The sequence below is a fragment of the Arachis hypogaea genome, chromosome 18 (assembly GCF_003086295.3).
Source record: "Arachis hypogaea cultivar Tifrunner chromosome 18, arahy.Tifrunner.gnm2.J5K5, whole genome shotgun sequence".
NCBI classification, from domain to species: Eukaryota; Viridiplantae; Streptophyta; class Magnoliopsida; order Fabales; family Fabaceae; genus Arachis; species Arachis hypogaea.
Genome location: NC_092053.1, coordinates 126,008,814 through 126,029,461, shown reverse-complemented (window position 1 = coordinate 126,029,461; position 20,648 = coordinate 126,008,814). Strand labels below are relative to the sequence as shown.

Sequence of the window (20,648 nt, the reverse complement as noted above, 5' to 3'; positions counted from 1 at the left end):
TCTTCTCCATCAGAACAGTTCTCAAGAATACAAGAATCAAGATCATTCCTCTCATTATCTTCTTCATTTTTCACTTGAATCTCATAAGGTTAGTGAAGAAAATCTCTTAATTTCTTTCCTTCACCAACCGATTTCTTGAAGAGCTTTCTTAAGAAATTTATGTTGTTTCTCTTCTTGATTAGCAAGTCTTTCTTAGGAACTTCAAAGAAAACATTCAAGCTAGCCAAAAATCAAGCTCAAGAGGGTGAGAAATCACTCCCTTTTCTTCTCTTGTTGGTTCGGCCATAAGGCCTAAGTTTCATTAATTGGTGTGTTGTTTTTGTTTAGGAGGATTTTTGTGTCTAAGAAAATTAAGGAGTAACTTGGAGAGGAGGTAAGAGTTAGGATAGTTCAGATTGTCTCTTGAATATTCTTGAGTTCATGCTTGATGTTTGATGATGATTTTGTGAAAGTAGAAGAAAAGAGAACTTAAAAGTCTCAAGAGTAAAAGAAAATGTATGCATAAGGACAAAATAGTAATCATAGAAAAAGACTAAGGACAGAAGGGCCGGACCCCTTAGAGAATTGATATGATGAATGAATAATGATAATGAAGGAAAGCCCTAAGATGTTTATGCACTACTAGAAAACTAGTTATTACAGACGGATATTTCCGACGAATTTTATCCCACAGAAATACAGATGAAATTTTAGAGGAATTTTTTTTCGGAAAACAAAAAAAATGAATTAGCATAAATTATCGACGAAAAAGAGAATCCGTCGACAATTCTGCCGAAAAAATTAATTTTTTTCGTGAGAAATGGTTACAAACAGAAAATTCGTCTGTAATTAATTCGACAAAATGCTATATTTTATTAAATTATTACAGACAGAAAATCCGTCTGTAATTTAAAATTTTCCGTCAGAAATATTGAATTAAACCAAAATGAAACATGAGCTTCTTCCAAATGAAACACGAGCTTCTTCTTCTCTCCGTAGCACGAGCTACTTCTTCTCTCCGTGGCTGCTACTTCTGCTTCTTCCACCGCTGCTGTTGTTGCCGTTGCGTCGCACAATCTCTCTCTGTCATCCCTTGCGTTGCACGAGATCCCTCTGCCACCGCTCTCATCGCATCTACTCCCATTGTTGCAGAGCTCTCTCTGCCGCCGCTCTCGTCGCATCTGCTCCCTCTGGCTCCTCTTCCATCTAATCTCAACTCGCTCTCTCAGTTCTTCTCGTAACCATCTCAAATTTCAGGTATATATATCCTGATTTTGTGATTCTGTTCTTCGTGATAAATCTTAGGGCTCAATTTTTCTGTGCCAGTTTTAGGTTTATCATACTCTGCTTTTGTGCTTTGTTTGAATCTACAGATTTACTCTGATTTTGATGAATTATTTTCTGCAATCGAAGCTTTTTTGACCTAAAATTCATGGTAGGCTATTGCTTTCTATAGTTTTTAACTTTCATAGTTTGATATTGATTTTGATGATTTTTGCAAGTTTTCTCTGAAGAAAGGTATAAGAGATGGTGATGATGGTACTAAAGAAGTGACTATTTTAACGTTGGTAGAGAAGTCCACGCTGTCCACGCTTCAAAGGGCTTCATTGGTAGAGAAGTCCAGGCAGAAGCCACCGGAGAGGATGAGGGTTTTATCTGATGTACGTTGTTATTCTAAATTTTAAGTGATGTGGTTACACTGCTTATGCCTTGGTTAAGGAAGCTTATTAATTATTATTTTGTTAGGCACTAAAAACCAGTAACTATGGTTCTGAACCTATGCTTCAAAATTGTGAAATCTCTATAAGCATCGGCTTTACTCAAGTGGATGGTCGTGTTCTACCTTCACCAAAGGTATTTAATATTTCTTTTTGTCATTGTACTCTTGAAACTTGTTTATTGTGTGTTGCCTTGTTGTTCTATTTGAACTTGGTGACCTTAGGTTTTCTTAATTATGACTTGGAAGGTCCCTGAAGAATATATTACTAAATTTGATGGATCTTCTATTTTGAAGGTATAAAATTCTAATTCTTCCTCATATTAATCATCTAAATGTTAGTAGTTATTAACACATAAGTTTTCTTGTTGAACTGGTGGCAGAGATGTAGTTCCAATGCGAACTTCTAGAACAGCGAGTGGGAGAGGGGGGGCACGGTTTGGTTCGAGTTGGTTAGAGTGATGGATGAAAGAAAGAGAAAATAGAGATGACGATGAGGAGAAGATGAGTGACAAGATTCTGGAAGTAGACACATGAAAACCGCCACTAAGGTCATTGAAAGGAAAAGAAGAAGTGTGTTCAAGAACTGCCGATAACATCCCGCAAATATTATTGTCTTCATCATCATCTAGGAGGCATGGTGCTCCTTCCATGGCAATGCAGGGCACCCCAACTACATGTCCAACACGCACTCTTCTAGAGCTAAGGTTAGATCGCAGAGTGCACCAAGATAGAGACTTGATTATGATAGAGATACGGATACGCTTGTTCTAATAATACTCTTCTTCATTATCATTCACATTTAAGGAGTAAGGTGTCAAGTAGACGTTCCAATAGAATTGGGGTTACCAATTTAAGGTGACATTGCTTGCATGCATGTCTTTGAATATATCTTTATGCACACTAAATAATAATATTCATTATCAATGCTTTTGTAATTTTTCATCAAGCTATATATAGTAACAGACTAAACTGTCTTGTCTACAACTATTCATCTTAGCAAAAAGATACGTTGCTAGCTACTCTCAATTTCCATGTATAAATTCTTGTCTATATCATCACTGCTTGACCTGATTCTTGGATATGATTTTATCGAGAAGCATCAGTGCTTGAACTCCTATGTTAAAATTTTTTGAATGAACCTACAGGTTTTCAGCTTTGCCATCCAGTTTGCAGTTCTGTGTACTATATTTCTTAGTGTTTTAAGCTTTTAGCTCAATCTGAAACATACCCATTATTTGATTTTTTTCATTAGTTTCCCAAAATTTCAACCTTTTTCTTTACGAAACCCTTTTTTCCCAGTCTCTCATTAGCGGTTACCAACCCCCCAAAAAAGAAAAAAAGAAAGTTGCTGAAGTTGCAGTGATTTGAAGAAGGGTTATCAATCATAGATGGATAGTAGCAGTGGAATTGAGAGGAATGGGCGTGTGCCACTTTCAGGGGTTGTTGCAGGTTGTGTGAAAGGTGGTTCAGAGACACTCTGAAAGAAGCTAAAGCTGGGGACATAAACATGCAGGTCTTGGTAGGTCAGATGTATTACAGTGGTTATGATGTTCCCAGAGATGACCAGAAGGTGTGTTCTTTCTTTTATTTTGATTATGGTTATTAGTTATTACAAATTAATAATGCTTTTCAATCAATTTTCATTGCATTGGACTTTCTTGAGCTTGTTAAGAGTTTTAGGTTCTGTTGTATTATACTATTTGAGAATGTCCACGTTAATTGACAATAGAATCTTCAGGTGGTGACTATGAAAAATTGAATAAAAATATTAGCATTCTCTATTGGTCTTAATTTTAGTAATGAGATCAATTTTGATGCTGATAATGCATATATACTATTAGGCAATCAAATCTTGTATGTTATATAACTTTTAAGATAGTGGGGATAAGACTTAAGAGTCAAATAATTTCAATGACCGAGTTATATATGAATAGATGACTGTCTATTTAGTTAGGTATGCACAATTAGATGCACTTAAATGGATGCTTCATGTGGAGTTGTGGACACATCTATAATAGCAGCGCAGAATGCTTTATCATGGATGCAAATCTAATATCCATGCTTAAATGGAGGCTTCTTCAGTTGGCTTCTTCACTTAAACACAGTCTTTGTCTTCTTCTATGGAGGCTTCTTCAGCTGGTTCTGCTTCTGCTTTGAACCTCCATCATCATCCCTACTGTTGTCTCGCATTCTTCACTGATGCCTGGGATCTACGATGGACTTCTTCAATTAGAGTGAGAAATCGCACTACACCATTTTCTGCTATATTTTAATTTGCTCTTATATTTAGTAATATAGTGCGGTTACTAGGATCTTGCACAGAAGGTGTTTGTGGATTTGACGAGATGGTGGCAGGGAAGGAGAGGAAGTATTACATGCTTAGTGGGAAAGGGGGTGTGGGAAAAACAAGCTGTGCTGTCTCCCTTGTAGTGAGATTTGCAAATCATGGGCACCCCACTATGATAGTTTCAACTGACCCTGCTCACTCCTTAAGCGACTATTTTGCTCAGGTACCTAACGAGACCAAGAAAAATCTCTTGATTGTTTAGTTTAGTAGTTCTTCAATATGGATAAAACTTCAGAAGTGTAACGCTACAATCTCATTAGTAGTTCTTCAATATGGATACAACTTCACTGCAATAAGTCCACTTATAATCATGCATGAATTAATAAGAATCATATCCAAAGGTAAAACAAGCAAGGTTTGAGATAAATAAATTTAGAGCTATAATAATTCTAGCATTCAAGTATCTACTCTATTAGTATCTTATGAGAAGGAAGTTGAGAGAGAAACTGCAAAAACTGCTGACATGAAGGAGAAGGGTGCTAACCCTTATGATCTCAAGCAGCAGGTATCTAATTTCAATTTATCTATTTATGCAAAAATAATATGTGATTGTTTTTAAATATAGTTATTATTAGATTGAATTATTTAAATTGTACATCTTAGTAGGGTGTGGATTTTCCTCCTTAATTGTTTTTGGGAAATCACTAAGGTCAGTGATGATATGGTGAATAATGATTGCAAGTTTTATTTGTTGACTTGATATTTTGGGCAGGAAAATGTGCTGGCTGAGTCTAGGATGATGATTCCTGATTGCCACAAGCGCCTTGAGGCCGCACTCGTGGATTTAAAAGGAGCATTGGTAATGTACATTTTCTTGTTTTCTTTTTCCATGGTTATTAACTTATGCCTTAGTTTTGTGTTGTTTTCTCATGTTGCAAACATTTTACATGCTTTGCATTTCATGCCTTGGATTTTTGTTTCCAATGGATGATGGTATTGGTACCCATTAATGATGTTATGAGTTGGGTTTTCTTTGAGTTTATCAGTGCAGCATTTGTTGATTTGATTCCTGTGTGTCCCTTCATTTTTCTTCATCTAATCATAATCTCAATGTGATAAACAACTTATTTATTTTATTAGTGGAAGATTGAGGCACTGCTTTGATTGGTACTCTGCTAAAAAATTTTATAACAAAATCTTTTCCAAAATGTATTAAACTGAAATATAGAAGTTGAAAACTAAAGAGAAATCTATTGTGCAATTACTTTTGTTCTCTTAAGCAAGCCAATGAAGGTTCATTTATTTGTTTGAAATAATTTGTACTTCTTTCTTCATTATGTTTGATCTATATTTTTGTTTTGTTTTCTCTGTTTTCAAATAGCAAGTTCAAGTTGCACATATGCTTGAAATTGAGTCTATATGTTATGCTTCTGATTCATGGAATCATGGCATGTGGGCCATTTTTATGTCCTCTTTCAGGCTGAGCTAGAGAAATCAAATGAGAAGGAAGGTTCTGAAATCGATGATGCTTGAAACACCATTGCTGAAGTTGAGAAAGTAGTTGGAACTACTGAAGCTTAGCTAGGTAGTTTAACCACTGCTTTTGATGGTAGAAATTGAGATTGTATTACATAGCTTCCATCTCACAGAAACAACCATACATGGGAATAGGTTATGAAACTTGTTTAACAAGATTTAATCTTCTCTAGTTATGTGCTGTTGAACATTTGAAAATGAATGAATATGACATCTTCTATAAGCTTCATATCCAGCATTCTTGCAGGGGACACAGAGTTTGCTAAAGATGCCGCCTTTGGCTACAAATCTTCGAATTTGCGTGATGTAAAAGCCTCTTTGTTCCTTTTTATTACTGGATTGTGCTGACTTTTTTTTATATTGGCATAGAATAATTTTTTTAAAAGACATTTATCCAATTAGTGGGTAGAAGAGAAGACTGGTGGTCGAATACCTGCATCCAGTTACTTCTGTTTCCATTAAACTTTTGAGGAAAGGAGGACCAGATGCAGTTTGCCAGGATCTATGCAGTTTGAAAAAGGTATACAAAAATTGATAATGCACTTTAGTTTCTACATTCTTAAGTTATAAGAAGAAAACCAGTGACTTGACTTTGTCTTGTTAGAATATTATGAATTAGTGTGTGTCTATTAGCAGTCCCCTTACTGTGTTTCTATTGTAAAAGCAGGGTTCAGCATGTGCAGTTAATGCAGCTAGTAAAAGAGACATGGCTGTATTTGCACTTGGAATGATCAAGGTAGAATTTCATTCATGTTAATTGTATTTATTTGCCCCTTTTGCATGATTGTTTACAGATGTTAATGCTGCTTTATTGTTTTGTCCTGTTAACAGGAAGAATTGATGGGAAAACACTTCTTATCTCGTACTACTGCTAGTTTTGTTTCTTCCTATAGACCAACTAGAAGCCGCACTTGACATGCTCACAAGATGGATGCAAGGAAAATTAAATTAAGTGAAGCCCTCGTCATAAAATCAATTCAAATCAAAATAAATTTATAAATGATTATCTCTTGTAAGAAATATATACTAATGATATTGGACTATTTAGAGGAGATTACTAAATGTCTTTGTTCTTGATACATTGTCAAAACCAAACATCATGTTTGATATTTTGAAATACTATGAATGTTTGGATACAAGTCAGATGAAAATTAGATGAAAATTTGTATTCATTAAATTTATATTTATTTTGTAATAAAAAATATCTAAAAAAATGCTATTTTACCTTACTGACAGATTTACAGACGGATTTTCTGTCTGTATTCAGAGTGTGAGATGATTTTTCAATGTTCAAATTACAAACGAAAAATCTGTTGCCAATTACCGACGGAAAATCCGTTGAAAAATCTGTCTGTAATTATCGACGGAAAATCCGTCAAAAAATTCATCTGTAATTACCGACGGAAAATCCATCAAAAAGTTCACCGTTTTAGGGAAATCGAGGGGAGAATTTACCGAGGAAAAATTCGTCGGTAACTGGTAAAAATCCGTCGGTAATTTTTCGACGAAAAAAATTCGTCGGTAAATAATTTCCTACGAGGCTTTTATAGAGGGACAAAATCCGTCGGTAACTAAAAATCCGTCTGTAATAAAGATTAAATCTGTCTGTATTAACCAATTTTCTAGTTGTGATGACTTCCTGAAAGAATGAAGGTGTTATTCCGCCTAGCCAGTGCCGGAATGATATCGGGATGCCCTCTGTATGACGATGTTGTTCCTCAACTTGAGATGTATATATTGGCGTCAAGCTTTGCAATGATTTCCAGTGTTTTGACGGACATGGTTTCGACCATGACGATCATATACCTGACCGACTCAGTTGAGGAACCATATTCGGACTCAGTCTTGCGTAATGTCAGGTGCGGGTAGTCAACCAACACATAAGTTCATGGTCTGCTTAGGACAGGCATGCATCATATTTTTTGTGCATTGTGTATTTTCTGTGTTATACTATGTTTCTACTCTCCGTGGTTTGAATAATCTCTGTTTTATGTATTATATGTTTAATTTGTGTTTGTTTACTATTCTGCTACTTAAACTTTGTGATAGATTAGGGAATAGTTACTGAAAGATTGAGACTAGGATAGATAAGCGGAAGCTAACACTAAAACCTAGGGTTAGTATGATAAACGTACGACGATCTAAATGATAAAGCGGTGTCTTAGGATCGATATACGTTTTGTCCTCTCATTAGTATCCTGTTGGGAATCGTAAGTTCTCATCCCCTTTCCTCCACGTTTTCTACAAGTGGAGTTGACAGTGCCATTTGCTGAACAATGAAGCTGTTGTTCGTTATGAAGTATATTAGTATCTTGAAAGACACCTGTCATGTTACTATAGGAGGCTAGAGTGATTCTCTCCACTTGTTAGCATTTTTGTGAGGGTTAGGTTTTATTATTGCTATCAGTTAGTACTAAGTTTCAACCTAAAAACTTCTTAAATAGGCAAAAATTTGGGTTGGATTAGTCACATAAGAGCGGGACGGTTCCAAGTGTAGTAGTGTGGAGGCAAGCGCCCTCACTACAATTTGAAATTTTTTGAGTAGTATATGGTAATAATATTTATTTGCCCCCATTAGATTATTAAATTTGACCCCACAATAATTTTTATTCAATTTTTGGTACTTAATCGTCAATTTAAAAATTTTATATTAGATATTCGTTAAAATTATCAATTCTCAGATTTAAACGAAATTAGTGTTCTATTTTAAAAATCAACTCAAAAGAATATTATTTATCTTCTTTTCAAATTAGCTTTAATTTTTACGTAGCAATGGTATTAATTGAAAGAACTTTTTTAACTATAAATATCAATAAGAGTCGGCTTCTAATTGTGTTGGGAAATAAATTTCTTAATAATTGTTTAGTAATATATATGGAAAGAGAGAAATTTTGATGGTAGTGTTAAGAGAAAAATCACTTAATTTTTTAAAAATATAAAATCTAAAACAATAGAATTTTAAATTATATATTATTATTTAAATTATTATTTTAGTGTTTTAATTTATATATTAGATATTTTGAATACTAATAATATTTTATAATAACAAAATATAATCATAACAATAATCATGTTATATGTATATTAAAAATAATTATCTGTATAAAATATATATTAAAATATAAAATACATATTGAAAATAAGTTAAATAATATATGTATTTATACACAGATATATAATAGTTAATAGATAATTTAATATTTAATTTTTTATATATACGTTATTTTTATTATAAAAATTATTATCACGTTATATAAATTTTTTTTATTAAAATTTTCTGGATCCATCACTGCATGAGAGTATGTATAATATCTATATAATATATTAAGAGAGTTTACGTCTATATTGAGGTATTGTGTGGCCTGTATGTCTGAAATTTCTGTCTAAATGCTTATGTGAAACTTTATTAATATTATATGTTGTATTCTATTTTTGTCTATACTCATGATCACTTTATCTTTCTGTCTTAACAACTCATACTAATATAAAGTGATGCGAAAAATTCGATTACAAATAATGCTACATATTCAATATTATATAAATAAATATAGAGTCTAGAATACCTTAGGTTGACTTAATGGTAATGCCTAATGATTGTAGTTGTCCGGACCTGCTGAGAGTTAGGATGTTATAGGAGGAAGATTAGAGATATAACCATTCATGTTATATCCTTCTAATAATTTAAACTTTTGTGATATGTGCTTCAAATGTTTATTATATAAAAAATTTAAATATTTTTTAAAAATTATTAATTTATATTTTTAGAATATTTAATTTAATTTGATGTATTTTGATTTTGTTTATTTAGTTACTAAATTGGACTTTATGTTTGTGGGCTTAGAGTTTTCTGTATTTTAACCTCCTAATAAGAGGTTATAAATACCTCATAAACTATTGTAGTCTTAATACAAAGTGATTTAGAGGTTTAAAAAAGTCCTTTTTGGTTTCGTAATAAAACCATATTGTGGACAAGTGAAGTTGAGTGAGTCCCTCTCTTGTTGCATCCAAAAATTGAGTAGAAGGTTGAGTGAGTTTCTTGGATTTAATTCCCAAACTATGGTGTGAACAAGTTATGTTGAGGAGTCCTTTTTTGTTGCATAAAAAAATTAGATAAAAAGTTGAGTGATTATCTTTGTATTTAATTTCAATCTATCATTTTTGTTTCTATTTCAATTTTAATATATCTTTTTTATTCAATTTCAATTAATATTTTTTTGTTTTTTTTTTTTTGTTTTTATTGGGAAGTGGCATGAGACTGTGAGAGTGAAAGAGACAGTGAATAGGAGGGGATAGGAAATAGGGTTCCGAATTAGGTTGCCTTATACTATATATATTTTTATTTATTTAATAATTTTTTATTTTGCGGATCTGGAAATCGAATCGCGAATACTTACTTATATTCGCGATCCGATCCTCTAGTTTGCGAATTGGATCGGATATGATCCAATGACCATGTGAATCAAATTTGCAATTTCGAATTAGATATACAGATAAAATATCATAGATCTACAAATCGAATTCGATTCATAAACACCCTTAATATTATGTCATGCCTCATCAAGTCTTCTACGACGGAACACACTTATTGTGAAAGATTACATGGTGTAAAATTAATAAGTGCATATTAAACATCGAATGCAAAAACTCTTATTTAAGATGCCAAGATTCTCATTGTTTTTAAGGTTTTGGTACCCCCTCTCTTTCTCTCTATTTCTCTCTCGGTTTTGATTTCGCGAAATAATAAAATAGAGGGTCAAACTATTTTCACTGCTAAATAAGTAGGGGTGTTCGTGAATCATATCGGATTATATATGATTAAAATTGCAATTTAAATTGCACTAAAATTATCAATTAGATCAAATCGATATCAGATATATTCGCAGAAACAAAAAATTAATAAAAATGAATAAATAATTAATAAAAATTAACCAAATTTGGTAAAACTAAACAAAAATTTACAAAAAAAAATTAATAAACTTAATAAAAATTAATAAATTTAATAGAATTAATAAAACTTACACTTTATATTTTTATTTATTTTTTGCAAATTTTTAAATTTGCATATATCTACATAAAATTCGTAATTGATCCTATAAGACTGCAAATTGGATCATATGAAAAAATTTCTGAATGAATTCGGATAAACACGATAGATTTACAAATCGGATATGATCTATGAATATCTTTGTAAGAGAAGGTGACATTAATAGTTATATCTCTAATATTTAGAATTCTGATATCATGTTCCGAAATTACTTATCTTAAAAACTTAAACTGATAGGAGAAAGTAACATTAATATTATATCTTTAATAATGTTGTATTTTTTTTAATGGTGAATTCTATGATGCCTATAACTTGGTGCCTATTTACTTAACTTTTGTCTTAACTTATTTTTTATGACAAATTTTGAATATTTAATAATTATTTATTTTTATACTTTAAAAATTAAATATTAATTTTTAACCCTTTTTAGTAAATTAGACAAATATTTTTAGACACCATAACAATCACCTTTTTTAATATCAAATTTAAACGGTTTATGCAATCACGGTTAAAAGCAAAAATAAAATAAATTCAGTTTTTCATTTTCGCACGTATTGTTAGCGAATATATCAGTGTTTTTTGTCACATTTTTGCTCTGGTTGACAGCAAAAATGGAGTAGAAGAGAGACAAAAAGTAGTGATACATTCTCTATACTAGTACCACTGACTGATACACGTAATGTTTAAATTTGTAAATTTCTTTAATTTCAAGTTAAACCGTTAAATAAGCTATTTTTAATTTTTTTTATTTAAATAAAAATGCATTTTATATTGTTATACAGTTTTAGTCTCCAATTTTTTTTTTATTCATATTTTTTATAGAATCTTGTTTGGAGGACACTCGATCAGGATCTTTCAATTGATGCATTGTATTCAACCCCTTTAATTAATGGTGAATGCTACGGTGTAGATAAATAATTCTTTCTACATCTATAAATGCTAGATATCGACTTCACCAGATAGTCAAGAAACCATGTTACAATTATGATGCACTATTAAGTGTCAGAAATGACATGGTGATATGGTGATAGGAGTAGGGGTGGCAAAACGGGTCGAGCCCGTCGGGCCGATCCGCTAAACCCGCTAAAAAAAGCGGGTCGGGCTAGGATTTAGAGCCCGCCAAATTAAACAAACTCGCCAAACCCGCACCGCCAAATTGGCGGGTTTTGGCGGGGTGGGGCGGGCCGGTCCGCCGGGCCGAAGATTTTTATTTTTCTTTTTTTGGTATTAAATAAAAGAGTGATTACTATTATAAAATTAATAATTATAGAATTTTAAACACTTTTTTTTTATTTTTTGTTTTTATTTTTCTTTTAGTTATTAACTTTATTTATTTTATTTTACAATTTCGTATATATGCTCAAATTATATGACTTGTTTTTTAAAATAAAGATGATTCTATTGACAAATATTATTTTGAACAATTTTATTGAAATTAAAAATTAAAAAAAATGGTAAAAAATTATATTATAATTTGACTATTTTTTATTTGTATTTAATTTTTTAATTATTATTTTTTGGTTAATTTTAATGAATTTTGTTTTTTTTAAAAAAAAAGAAGCGGGCTAGCCCGCCAACCCGCCAATCCGCCATAAAGTGGGGCGGGCTAGCATTTTGAACCCATTTTAGTTGGCGGGGCGGGCCGGTCCGCCCCGTTTATGGGGCGGGCTTAGGCGGGGCGGGGCGGGTTGGGGCGGACCGGCCCGCTTTGCCACCCCTAGATAGGAGGACAACTCCTGTGTTATTTTAAGTAGTAGTAGGTTGAGCTAGGAAAGATTAAGAGATTATTATTATGAAAATCAGTAATAATTAATTAATGTGTAGCACGTTAATAAGATGGATTTGGTAGTTTGTGGGCTTTAATTTATGTTTAATGTGGATTATTTGTAATTCTTTTGTAGGTAGAAATGAGTTGTTAATTGGAGTTGGGTATCCAATTATTCATTATAGTTTATCCTTTATTTAATTATTATCTATTGTAATAATTATTTTTAGAATATTTAAAATTTAAAATGATATCTTTTAAAGTTAAAATATTTAAATTTAAATTTAACAAAATAAAAATAATAAACTAAATTAAAATTAAAATAATAATATCAAAATCAAATTTTTTTCGTTTTAAGACTGGTATATATAATTTTTTTAGTTCTAATTAACAAGAACAATGAGCATAATTATTTTTGGATAAGTTTTAAATATATTAAGAAATTATTTATTATGTAATTTTGTAATTTTAGATGTGTTACAAAATTATTTATATTAAGAAAAACATAAACATGAATTTGAATGAATTTTGGATGTATACTAAAAATATTTTGTGTATTATTTTATTATTTTAGATGTGTTAAAAAATTATTTATGTTAAAAAATATAAACACAAATTTAAATGAATTTTAGATGTGTATAAAAAGTATTTTATGTATTATCGTATTATTTTGAATGTGTTATATGAATATCTATAAAATAATAAAAAATATGTTTAGGGACTTACTGATCTTGAGCTAAAAAAAACACGTAAGGACTGATTAGTTTGATTATTTTCATTTTTGTTTTCAACGAAAAGAAAAATAAATTTTAATATTTAATTGAATGAATAGTTTCTGACCGTCGCCATATAATTGTAGTCTCCCACCCAGTTCGCTTTGCTAAATTGATGGGTTGTAGTTAATGTTTGGGCCAAAAATATCAGATAATAAATAATTTTCTTTTACAAATTATTTTTCTTTTTAAAAATATTAATGCTTAATTATTCTGCTAATTAATGGTCTTACCAGTTATATTACTAGTTATTAATGTTTGGGAGCCACTCATATCAAATTATTAAAAATATTTTTTTTTTTAAAGACACCTTGTATCTACCTATTATCTATAGACACATAATATAGTAATTAGATTTGGTTTAATATGATCGATTTTTACCAAAATCAACAATTCAGACCGAACCGGACCGAATAATTCTTTTCTTTTTTTTAATTTGAAAACCCTATCCCCTTCCTCTTTTGTCCCTCTCTCACATCCTCACTAAGCTCGACCTCGGTTATCTCTCTCATTGAAATTTGGCTCATTGGCTCTGGCACTCAAGCTCTCTCCCGCTCTCATCTCCGGCCTCTCTCACTATCTCCGGTTTCACACTCAAGCTCGTCAACGCTCTCTGGGTCGTCAGTCACCACCGTCTCGAACTCAATCGCACTCGTCGTCGCCGGCGGCAGAAGCAACAGATCCCAGGACTGGTCGTTGTCGTCGCCCCCTATCTCATCACCTGGAAATGACGAAGTTATGCTTATATTGTTCTTCATGCAGGATTGTAATTCTTAAATCTCCAGCCAAAGGAGAGAATGGATCCTTGAACGGACTTAAGCAAAATTCACCTCTGTTCCTTATTCACACAGATCAGTAAATGCGTGCGAGCAAGTAAATTCTATGATCGAATATTTCCTGTTGTATATATTTCATCACTGAAAAAAATGTCGGCATCGCAATCCCTCGGAGGTCCTTCATGGTGCGGTCGAGTGCTCGGTCCATCACTCGACAAGATCATAAAGAACGCCGCGTGATGCAAGCATTCTCACCTTGTCGCGGCCTGCAAAGCAACCCTTGACAAGCTCGAATCAGTGTTTGAGTCTGAATCTGAATCGACCACTTCAGGCACCAACCAATCCCAATCTCCTCTTTCAGGCCTCCCCTCCAAAAATAAGGGAAACAGGACCTGGGGAAAGTAAAATAAGGGAGGATGATTTTCTTCTTTTCAAAAATTTGTGCAAACTGTACATGAAATTCTCATCTCAGCAGCACCCTGACAATTGTATCCTCTTGAGAGGGAAAATTTTGTCCTTGGAACTCCTTAAGGTAGTCATAGATAATGGCAGCTCAATGTGGCGCGAGAATGAGAGACAAGTGGTATCATAGTTGCAACTCAATCATTTATAATTGCTCCTTTATTAGCATAATCATTTTATTTCTATACTTTGCATAATTCAAACCATATGAGGTTCAATTCTTGTCTGGGGACTTTTTCAAATTGTGACTTCCACTTTTGTAGAGATTTGATGATGTTGAAACTACCGAATTACAACCACTTCTGCTATTACATGACTATGAACTTTGAATTCTAAACTGGCATACTTTTCTGTATCTGTCAGACTCATCTTTGCTTTTCATGGTGCAAGTTTCTAAATACTATCAAGCAGTATTTTTGCCTGTCATTATTAAAGAACAGTGCCCTCTTAGCTATGGCCATTTTCCAGCTTCAGTGTGCAATTTTCATGAACTTGTTATCTAAATTCAGATCAGGATTGAAAAAGGAAATTGGCATGTTTTTTTATGCTTATTCTCCGGGTTCTAGAGAATGTCTTCAGCCCAATTTTTTGTAGAAAATGACTGTTCTCAACTTGTTGGACAAAATCTCTCAAGATCCTCAAATTATAATTGACACTTTTGTCAATTATGATTGTGGCGTGGATGCTTCAAATATATTTGAAAAGTATCATGCTTATGTAATATTTTGCTGTTATTAAACCTTAACAGTTGTCATTATTCAATTAAAGAAATTTGCTAACGTGCTTAAGTATTTTGTTTGGGTTTGGCTGTGGTAAATTGAGGTTAATTGAAATAGCTTTTCTCCCCTCCGTTTGCTTACGTATTATATTCTTATTAAGAAGTTTGCTTACATGTTATATTTAGAGTACTCTCTTTCTTAAGCTAGAGCCTTTTTTGGGATCCTCATTATGAATCTAGAAAATATTCATGTATATTCTTGTGATTTCTGCATCTTTATTTAGTATTTAAACTCCTATAATTCAATCAGATATTTGCAGGATTGTCAACGGCCTTCTTAAAACTGCATTGTGGCCATCCACAGGCTCAACCACAGCTTTGTCTCCAACGCAGGATATAACTTTCCGACATGAATCTGTGAAATGCTTGGTTAGCATCACTAAGCCAATGGGGGCGATGGACCAACAAACAAGGATAGGAGATTTATATCTACCAAAAATCTCTTGAGTGCAATGGTACACCAGAGCATCATCTACCACCAAATGGTGAAGAAGGGAATGCTTTTGACCATGAGCTACATCCTGATGTAAATTTTGAATTTTCAGATGCTGCTGCGCTGGGGCAGCCCCGGACATATAAAATTGAACTTCAGGTTGGCTCATAGGATGACAAGTACTCTTGCAAAAATTTAGTGGTATGATTGAATAGTGTTAAATGCTCCATGCTTGATTTGATACGACACCGACCGGTCTTGAAATCTGCTACTTCTGTCACCGGCGACGACGAACACGATTGAGTTCGAGACAGTGGTGACTGACGACCCAGAGAGTATTAACAAGCTTGAGTGCGAGACCGGAGACAGTGAGAGAGGCCGGAGACGAGAGCGGGAGAGAGCTTGAGTTCCAGAGCTAATAAGCCAAATTCCAGTGAGAGAGATGAGCGAGCTCGAGTTTAGTGAGGCTACGAGAGAGGAACAAAAGTGGAAGGGGATAGAATTTTCAAATTAAAAAAAAATTAAGAATCATCTGGTCCGGTTTATATAAACCGATTCGGATTGTTGATTTTGGCAAAAACCGATCATATTAAACCAAATCTAATCACTATACTATGTCCATAGATAATTGGTAGATATAAGGTGTCTTTAAAAAAAGTTGTTTTTGATAACTTGATGTGAGTGGCTCCCAAATTATAATACTAAAACGCTGGCTTAAACTGGGTCCTATGAATACAGACACTGTCTCCCATTCTGTTCCAATGGCACCCTCTCTCTCTTCTGGTTGCAACACCTAGCATCTATAGGTGTAGAAAGAATTCTTTATCTGATATCATTGGGGTTATGGCTCCATGTTAATCCAACTCAACTTATTAGTAGTTCACACGGTCTATTCTTTGCTTGGATTATTTGTTCTTCTCTGTCTATGGTAAAATTAAAGTTCTGCTGATAACATGTTTGCGTCTAATTAATTAGCTATTAGTTATTAGTATGACCATAATAAGATAATAGTTAGCTTATAAAATTACTATATATTATAGAAAATCATCACATGAACAAAGCATAATTTTAATGGCAGTCCATAATATATACTATACTATACAAATACAAATCAAATTCAAAAAGAAACACTAAACGAAGTTGCAGATGATGAACAAAACATGGAAGGTCGAGGTGGCAAAGGTACAGCAATAACATCCTCAAGCATTTGAGCAACCTTCTTCATAGAAGGCCTTAGTGAAGGATCATCTTGAACGCACCAAATTGCTACCATAACATGTTTTTCCACCCTTCTAATATCATTCTTTGCCTCCTCATCATTCTCAACAAACTGAGCCAAATTTCCATGTTTGTAACAATCATATGCCCAATCTATAAGCGCTTGTTCTTCATCATTTGACATTGAAAACACAATACTGGATTTGCAGCATATGAGCTCTAGCAGCACCACTCCAAAGCTATAAACATCGACTTTGCTTGTGATTGAAGCTTTTGTAAACCATTCAGGTGCAAAGTATCCAATAGTCCCTCTCGCGTGCGTCCTAGTGGCGCGAGTTTGCTCCGCCAGCAACAGCTTTGCCAGCCCAAAATCGGATATCCTGGGTGCGAATAAGTCGTCCAGAAGAATGTTCTGAGGCTTGATATCGCAATGAATGAATTGGGTGTTACACTCTTCATGCAAGTATGTGAGTCCTTTAGCTATTCCCAATCCAATTTGCACTCTTTGATTCCAATGAGGCCTAGAAATCCCAAAAAGAAAGCTCGCCAATGAACCATTGCTCATGTACTCATACACAAGAAGACGATGCTCCCCTTCGTCGCAGTAACCAAGCAACCGAACCAAGTTCCGGTGGTGGGTTTGGCCTATCACACTCACCTCTGTTTTGAATTCATTTTCACCTTCTTCAACCACCTTATCTAACTTCTTAATAGCTACATATCTTTTTGTATTAGACCCTAATTCTAATACCCCTTTATACACAGTTCCAAAAGCACCTTGACCCAATCTCAGTTTGAATCCACGTGTCGCCTTCTCAAGCTCTTTGTATGTGTAGCTTCTAACCGTCTCCGGCGCCAAGCTCGCAACTAGTTGCTGCCCTAACATCTTTCTCTTGCGCAAGAACATGTAAATTCCAAGAATTCCCAACACCAACAGAATGTTGAGGAAAACCGAGCTCCCAAGAAGAAATGACAAAATAAGTGTTAAATAAGATCGATGTTGGTTACCATACCCTGCCTTGCGAAACTTGAGGAACACTGTTTTTCCATTTTCGGCTGTCGTACTATACCTTCCATTACTCAAAGGGTACTTCTTCTTCCAACATTGTGCCACATTGTCCTTATCAACGGAATATACAGCCGCGGCACAGAAGCAATCGTCACGGCACCTTTTTCGACACGTGTAGTTATCGAAATCACCGCTCACCAACTCGTAATCGGAGAAAGGCCAGTCCAAATTCTGCCGTTCATGGAAATCCACCTTGGCCGGATCCATCTCCCAGCCGTCGACCAGACAGCTGGGAGGCGGAAAATCCGGCCTACAACTTGTTAAGTTGTTTGGATCATTAGGCTGCACAAAATAGGAATAATTATCTGGACACATGCATTGAGGCTTTCCATTTATGGAAACACAATAACTGTTAGGCCCACAGATAAAATTTTCATTCTGAGCTATCATAAGAACACATATATCATCAGGTTCTTGTTCCCACATTGTCCATCCAGAAGAACAGTTATCCTCCTCGTTTGTAACCGTTTTAGTCTTCTGGTACAGCCTGAAGACTCCATCAGATTCAAATCTCGCCATGTAAAAATATTGAGTTGAACCTGGGTTCCCGTTTGTTACTTGGACCAGCTCAGTGTTATTATCATCCTTCACGTAAATCCGTCCGAACTTATCGAAGAATAAACCCGATCCGCGACCGTCAGTTCCGGTTGACCAGTATGCATAATTCTGCGCCTGTTCATGTTCTTGGTGATTTTGAGAATAGTAAAGTACCAAATTGCCATCGCCTTGCCAGCTGAGATTGAAGTTATTGTTAGTTGAGAAATTTGTTTCCGATTGACGAGCTTGCAAATTGAATGGCTGAGACTTGGAAAAATTCTGACCGGGGAGAAGCGTGTCGCTTGGTTCTTCAAAACTCTCCCAAACTATATTACCGTCGTTGTCTTTAAGAACAAAGTTTCCAGTATCTAGCATAGAAGCACAAGTTACCATTTTGTCCTTCTTTTCTGGACGGGACCAAATTTCACTTCCTTTGGGGTTATATATGACGAGACTATTGTTTGTGATATGGATAGAGGACCCAACCGGGATTTCTTGGTTGGGTTTCGCGTACCAAACAATGGTCTTGTTGGGTGATTTGGTGAAGTAGATGGAGAGCAGAGGGACACAGCGTGGATCCTTGAATTGAACAGATTGAAAACCGAAGGCAAAATCTTTGGATGGTGAAGTCCATGGAGATGAAGGTTGTGTGGATAGAGGAGAGAGGGCATTACTTGGATTACTACAATCTGGAATAGCAGTGATTATAGGAGTGATTACGAAGAAGACAAGTAGAGTTTGAAGCAGGGAATTGGAACGTGTTTTGGCCATGGCTTTCGTTTTTTTTTTCCCCTTTCTTTCTTACTATTATTTGTTCATTGAAGTCTTTCATTTTTATGGAGGAGAAGTTATACTTTTATTTACCTAGATGACTAGGTCTCATACACTTAATACATTTATTTACGTAGATGACTAGCTAGGTCTCTGATGCTGATATGTAATAAAAGTATGAGGAGATAACAAGCCAATTTTTTAAACAACTCTAATATAACCTATTATTTATTTGTTGGTGACTTGGTGGAGGGTGTTCATAGGCAAGATGAATTTAGATCTGTCCTGTTTCAAATTTAATCTTAAATATACCTTGAATTTATTTTTTAGATTTTAATCTAGTCTTAGATTCAATAAAATTTGAACATTTTCAGGCCACAGATATATTAAGTCTAAATCGGGTCTTTAAAGTTTTATCAATAATTTATAAAAAAAATTATTTATATATGATACACTTATTTATAAAAAAAAAACTTGTTATAAAAAAGTTGAAATTCATATTTGAACTTGAATTTGTCCATAAATTCTAATTTGATGCTTCTTTGATCTATTTTCTAATTTAACAAATTAAGTGTAATTAAAAATAAAATAATAAATTTATAATTAATATAACATAATATTAAAATTAATTTAAAACATATATATCTTTTTTAGTTCTCTTATTAAGGTACACATGAGTCGGGTGAAGCCGGGTCGTTTTGACCCGGACCCGACTTAAAATAATGATCGGGTCTATTTTTGAGATTCTTACCCAGTTTTAAATCCAGTAAAATCATATCAAATTAGTCCCTAAAAAGTTCAGAGGCAAATCGAGTCTTCGAACTAGACCGAACCATGTAGACTTCTAACTTGGTGATCCATAATATAATTGTAAATAAATAATATGATACTTTAAAAGTATTTTTATTAACTCCAAAAAGTTAGATATTAAATTTATTATTATATATTTATATGTATATATATTATTTTTTATATTTTTAAATAAAATAATTAATTATCAAAATAATCAAATTTAACATAATAAAATTATTAAATTTATTATAATAAAATAATTAAATTTATTTACAGTAATATAACTAAATATATACAAATGAGTAATAGCTCAAATGTCATAGTCTTCTCATACTCAACTAAGAGATTGCGAGATCGAGTCTCATATCTTTGGTAAAATATATATATATATATAACTAAATATATATTTTTATATAAATAAGTTATTTTCAGTATTCATATAATATGGTTAATGTCACTTTACAGAGGACTTTTATATACATGACTATGAATTGGTTCCTATCAACTGGACCATTCTATTATTGTTTGATTTTGTCAAAAATAGTTTTCCAACGACAGTTTCTCGGAAGATAACGTTAAATTGTTGGCAAATTTTCTGGTATAGATTGGACAAACATTCATACATATAGATATTGAGGTATATGTATACTAGGCACCAACGGTCCAACGCATAGCTAGCTTCTTTTTTCTTAGTCACATGGAGAATTG

General features: G+C 33.4%; 2 protein-coding genes and 1 long non-coding RNA gene across 53 annotated transcripts in view; 2 read left to right on the top strand and 1 right to left on the bottom strand.

The window, feature by feature from the left end:
- The first annotated feature begins 879 nt into the window (after nucleotides 1-879).
- Nucleotides 880-6,684, top strand: LOC112770722 (ATPase GET3B). Of its 50 annotated transcripts, none has more exons than XM_072224337.1 (15): nucleotides 880-1,236; nucleotides 1,353-1,414; nucleotides 1,494-1,640; nucleotides 1,726-1,833; nucleotides 1,946-1,993; nucleotides 2,080-2,403; nucleotides 2,999-3,269; nucleotides 3,654-3,933; nucleotides 4,010-4,209; nucleotides 4,759-4,845; nucleotides 5,466-5,571; nucleotides 5,770-5,828; nucleotides 5,925-6,042; nucleotides 6,190-6,258; nucleotides 6,354-6,684. In XM_072224337.1, exons 9-11 carry the CDS (start codon nucleotides 4,045-4,047, stop codon nucleotides 5,517-5,519), a joined length of 306 nt encoding a protein of 101 aa, XP_072080438.1. In that variant the 5' UTR covers nucleotides 880-1,236; nucleotides 1,353-1,414; nucleotides 1,494-1,640; nucleotides 1,726-1,833; nucleotides 1,946-1,993; nucleotides 2,080-2,403; nucleotides 2,999-3,269; nucleotides 3,654-3,933; nucleotides 4,010-4,044; the 3' UTR covers nucleotides 5,520-5,571; nucleotides 5,770-5,828; nucleotides 5,925-6,042; nucleotides 6,190-6,258; nucleotides 6,354-6,684. The 50 variants fall into 50 exon arrangements, 47 of the variants coding, with proteins under 47 accessions (XP_072080438.1, XP_072080418.1, XP_072080440.1 ...); XM_072224311.1 differs by having other exon boundaries at nucleotides 918-1,236; nucleotides 1,482-1,640; XM_072224312.1 differs by having other exon boundaries at nucleotides 918-1,236; nucleotides 1,482-1,640; nucleotides 5,759-5,828.
- Nucleotides 6,685-13,521: 6,837 nt separating this feature from the next.
- LOC112773178 (uncharacterized) lies at nucleotides 13,522-15,780 on the top strand. 2 transcript variants are annotated; one of them, XR_003187832.3, is made up of 2 exons: nucleotides 13,522-14,463; nucleotides 15,381-15,780. It is a non-coding gene; the product is annotated as an uncharacterized lncRNA (long non-coding RNA). The 2 variants fall into 2 exon arrangements; XR_003187831.3 differs by having other exon boundaries at nucleotides 13,568-14,463; nucleotides 15,371-15,780.
- Nucleotides 15,781-16,564: 784 nt separating this feature from the next.
- LOC112773160 (G-type lectin S-receptor-like serine/threonine-protein kinase LECRK3) overlaps nucleotides 16,565-20,648 on the bottom strand; it is a 42,234-nt gene continuing 38,150 nt past the window's right edge. Inside the window, exon 2 of the mRNA XM_025818221.3 lies at nucleotides 16,565-19,241. Coding sequence (XP_025674006.1) covers nucleotides 16,671-19,148 — 2,478 coding nt within the window. The 5' untranslated portion in view covers nucleotides 19,149-19,241 and the 3' untranslated portion in view covers nucleotides 16,565-16,670. The remainder of the gene's footprint in view (nucleotides 19,242-20,648) is intronic.

Bases quoted from the DNA above. Each gene is read 5' to 3' on its own strand.
- LOC112770722 (XM_072224301.1), top strand. The intron at 1,834-1,921 runs GTATTTAATATT...TGGTGACCTTAG, and splicing joins GTGTTCTACCTTCACCAAAG to GTTTTCTTAATTATGACTTG. The intron at 1,994-2,079 runs GTATAAAATTCT...AACTGGTGGCAG, and splicing joins ATGGATCTTCTATTTTGAAG to AGATGTAGTTCCAATGCGAA.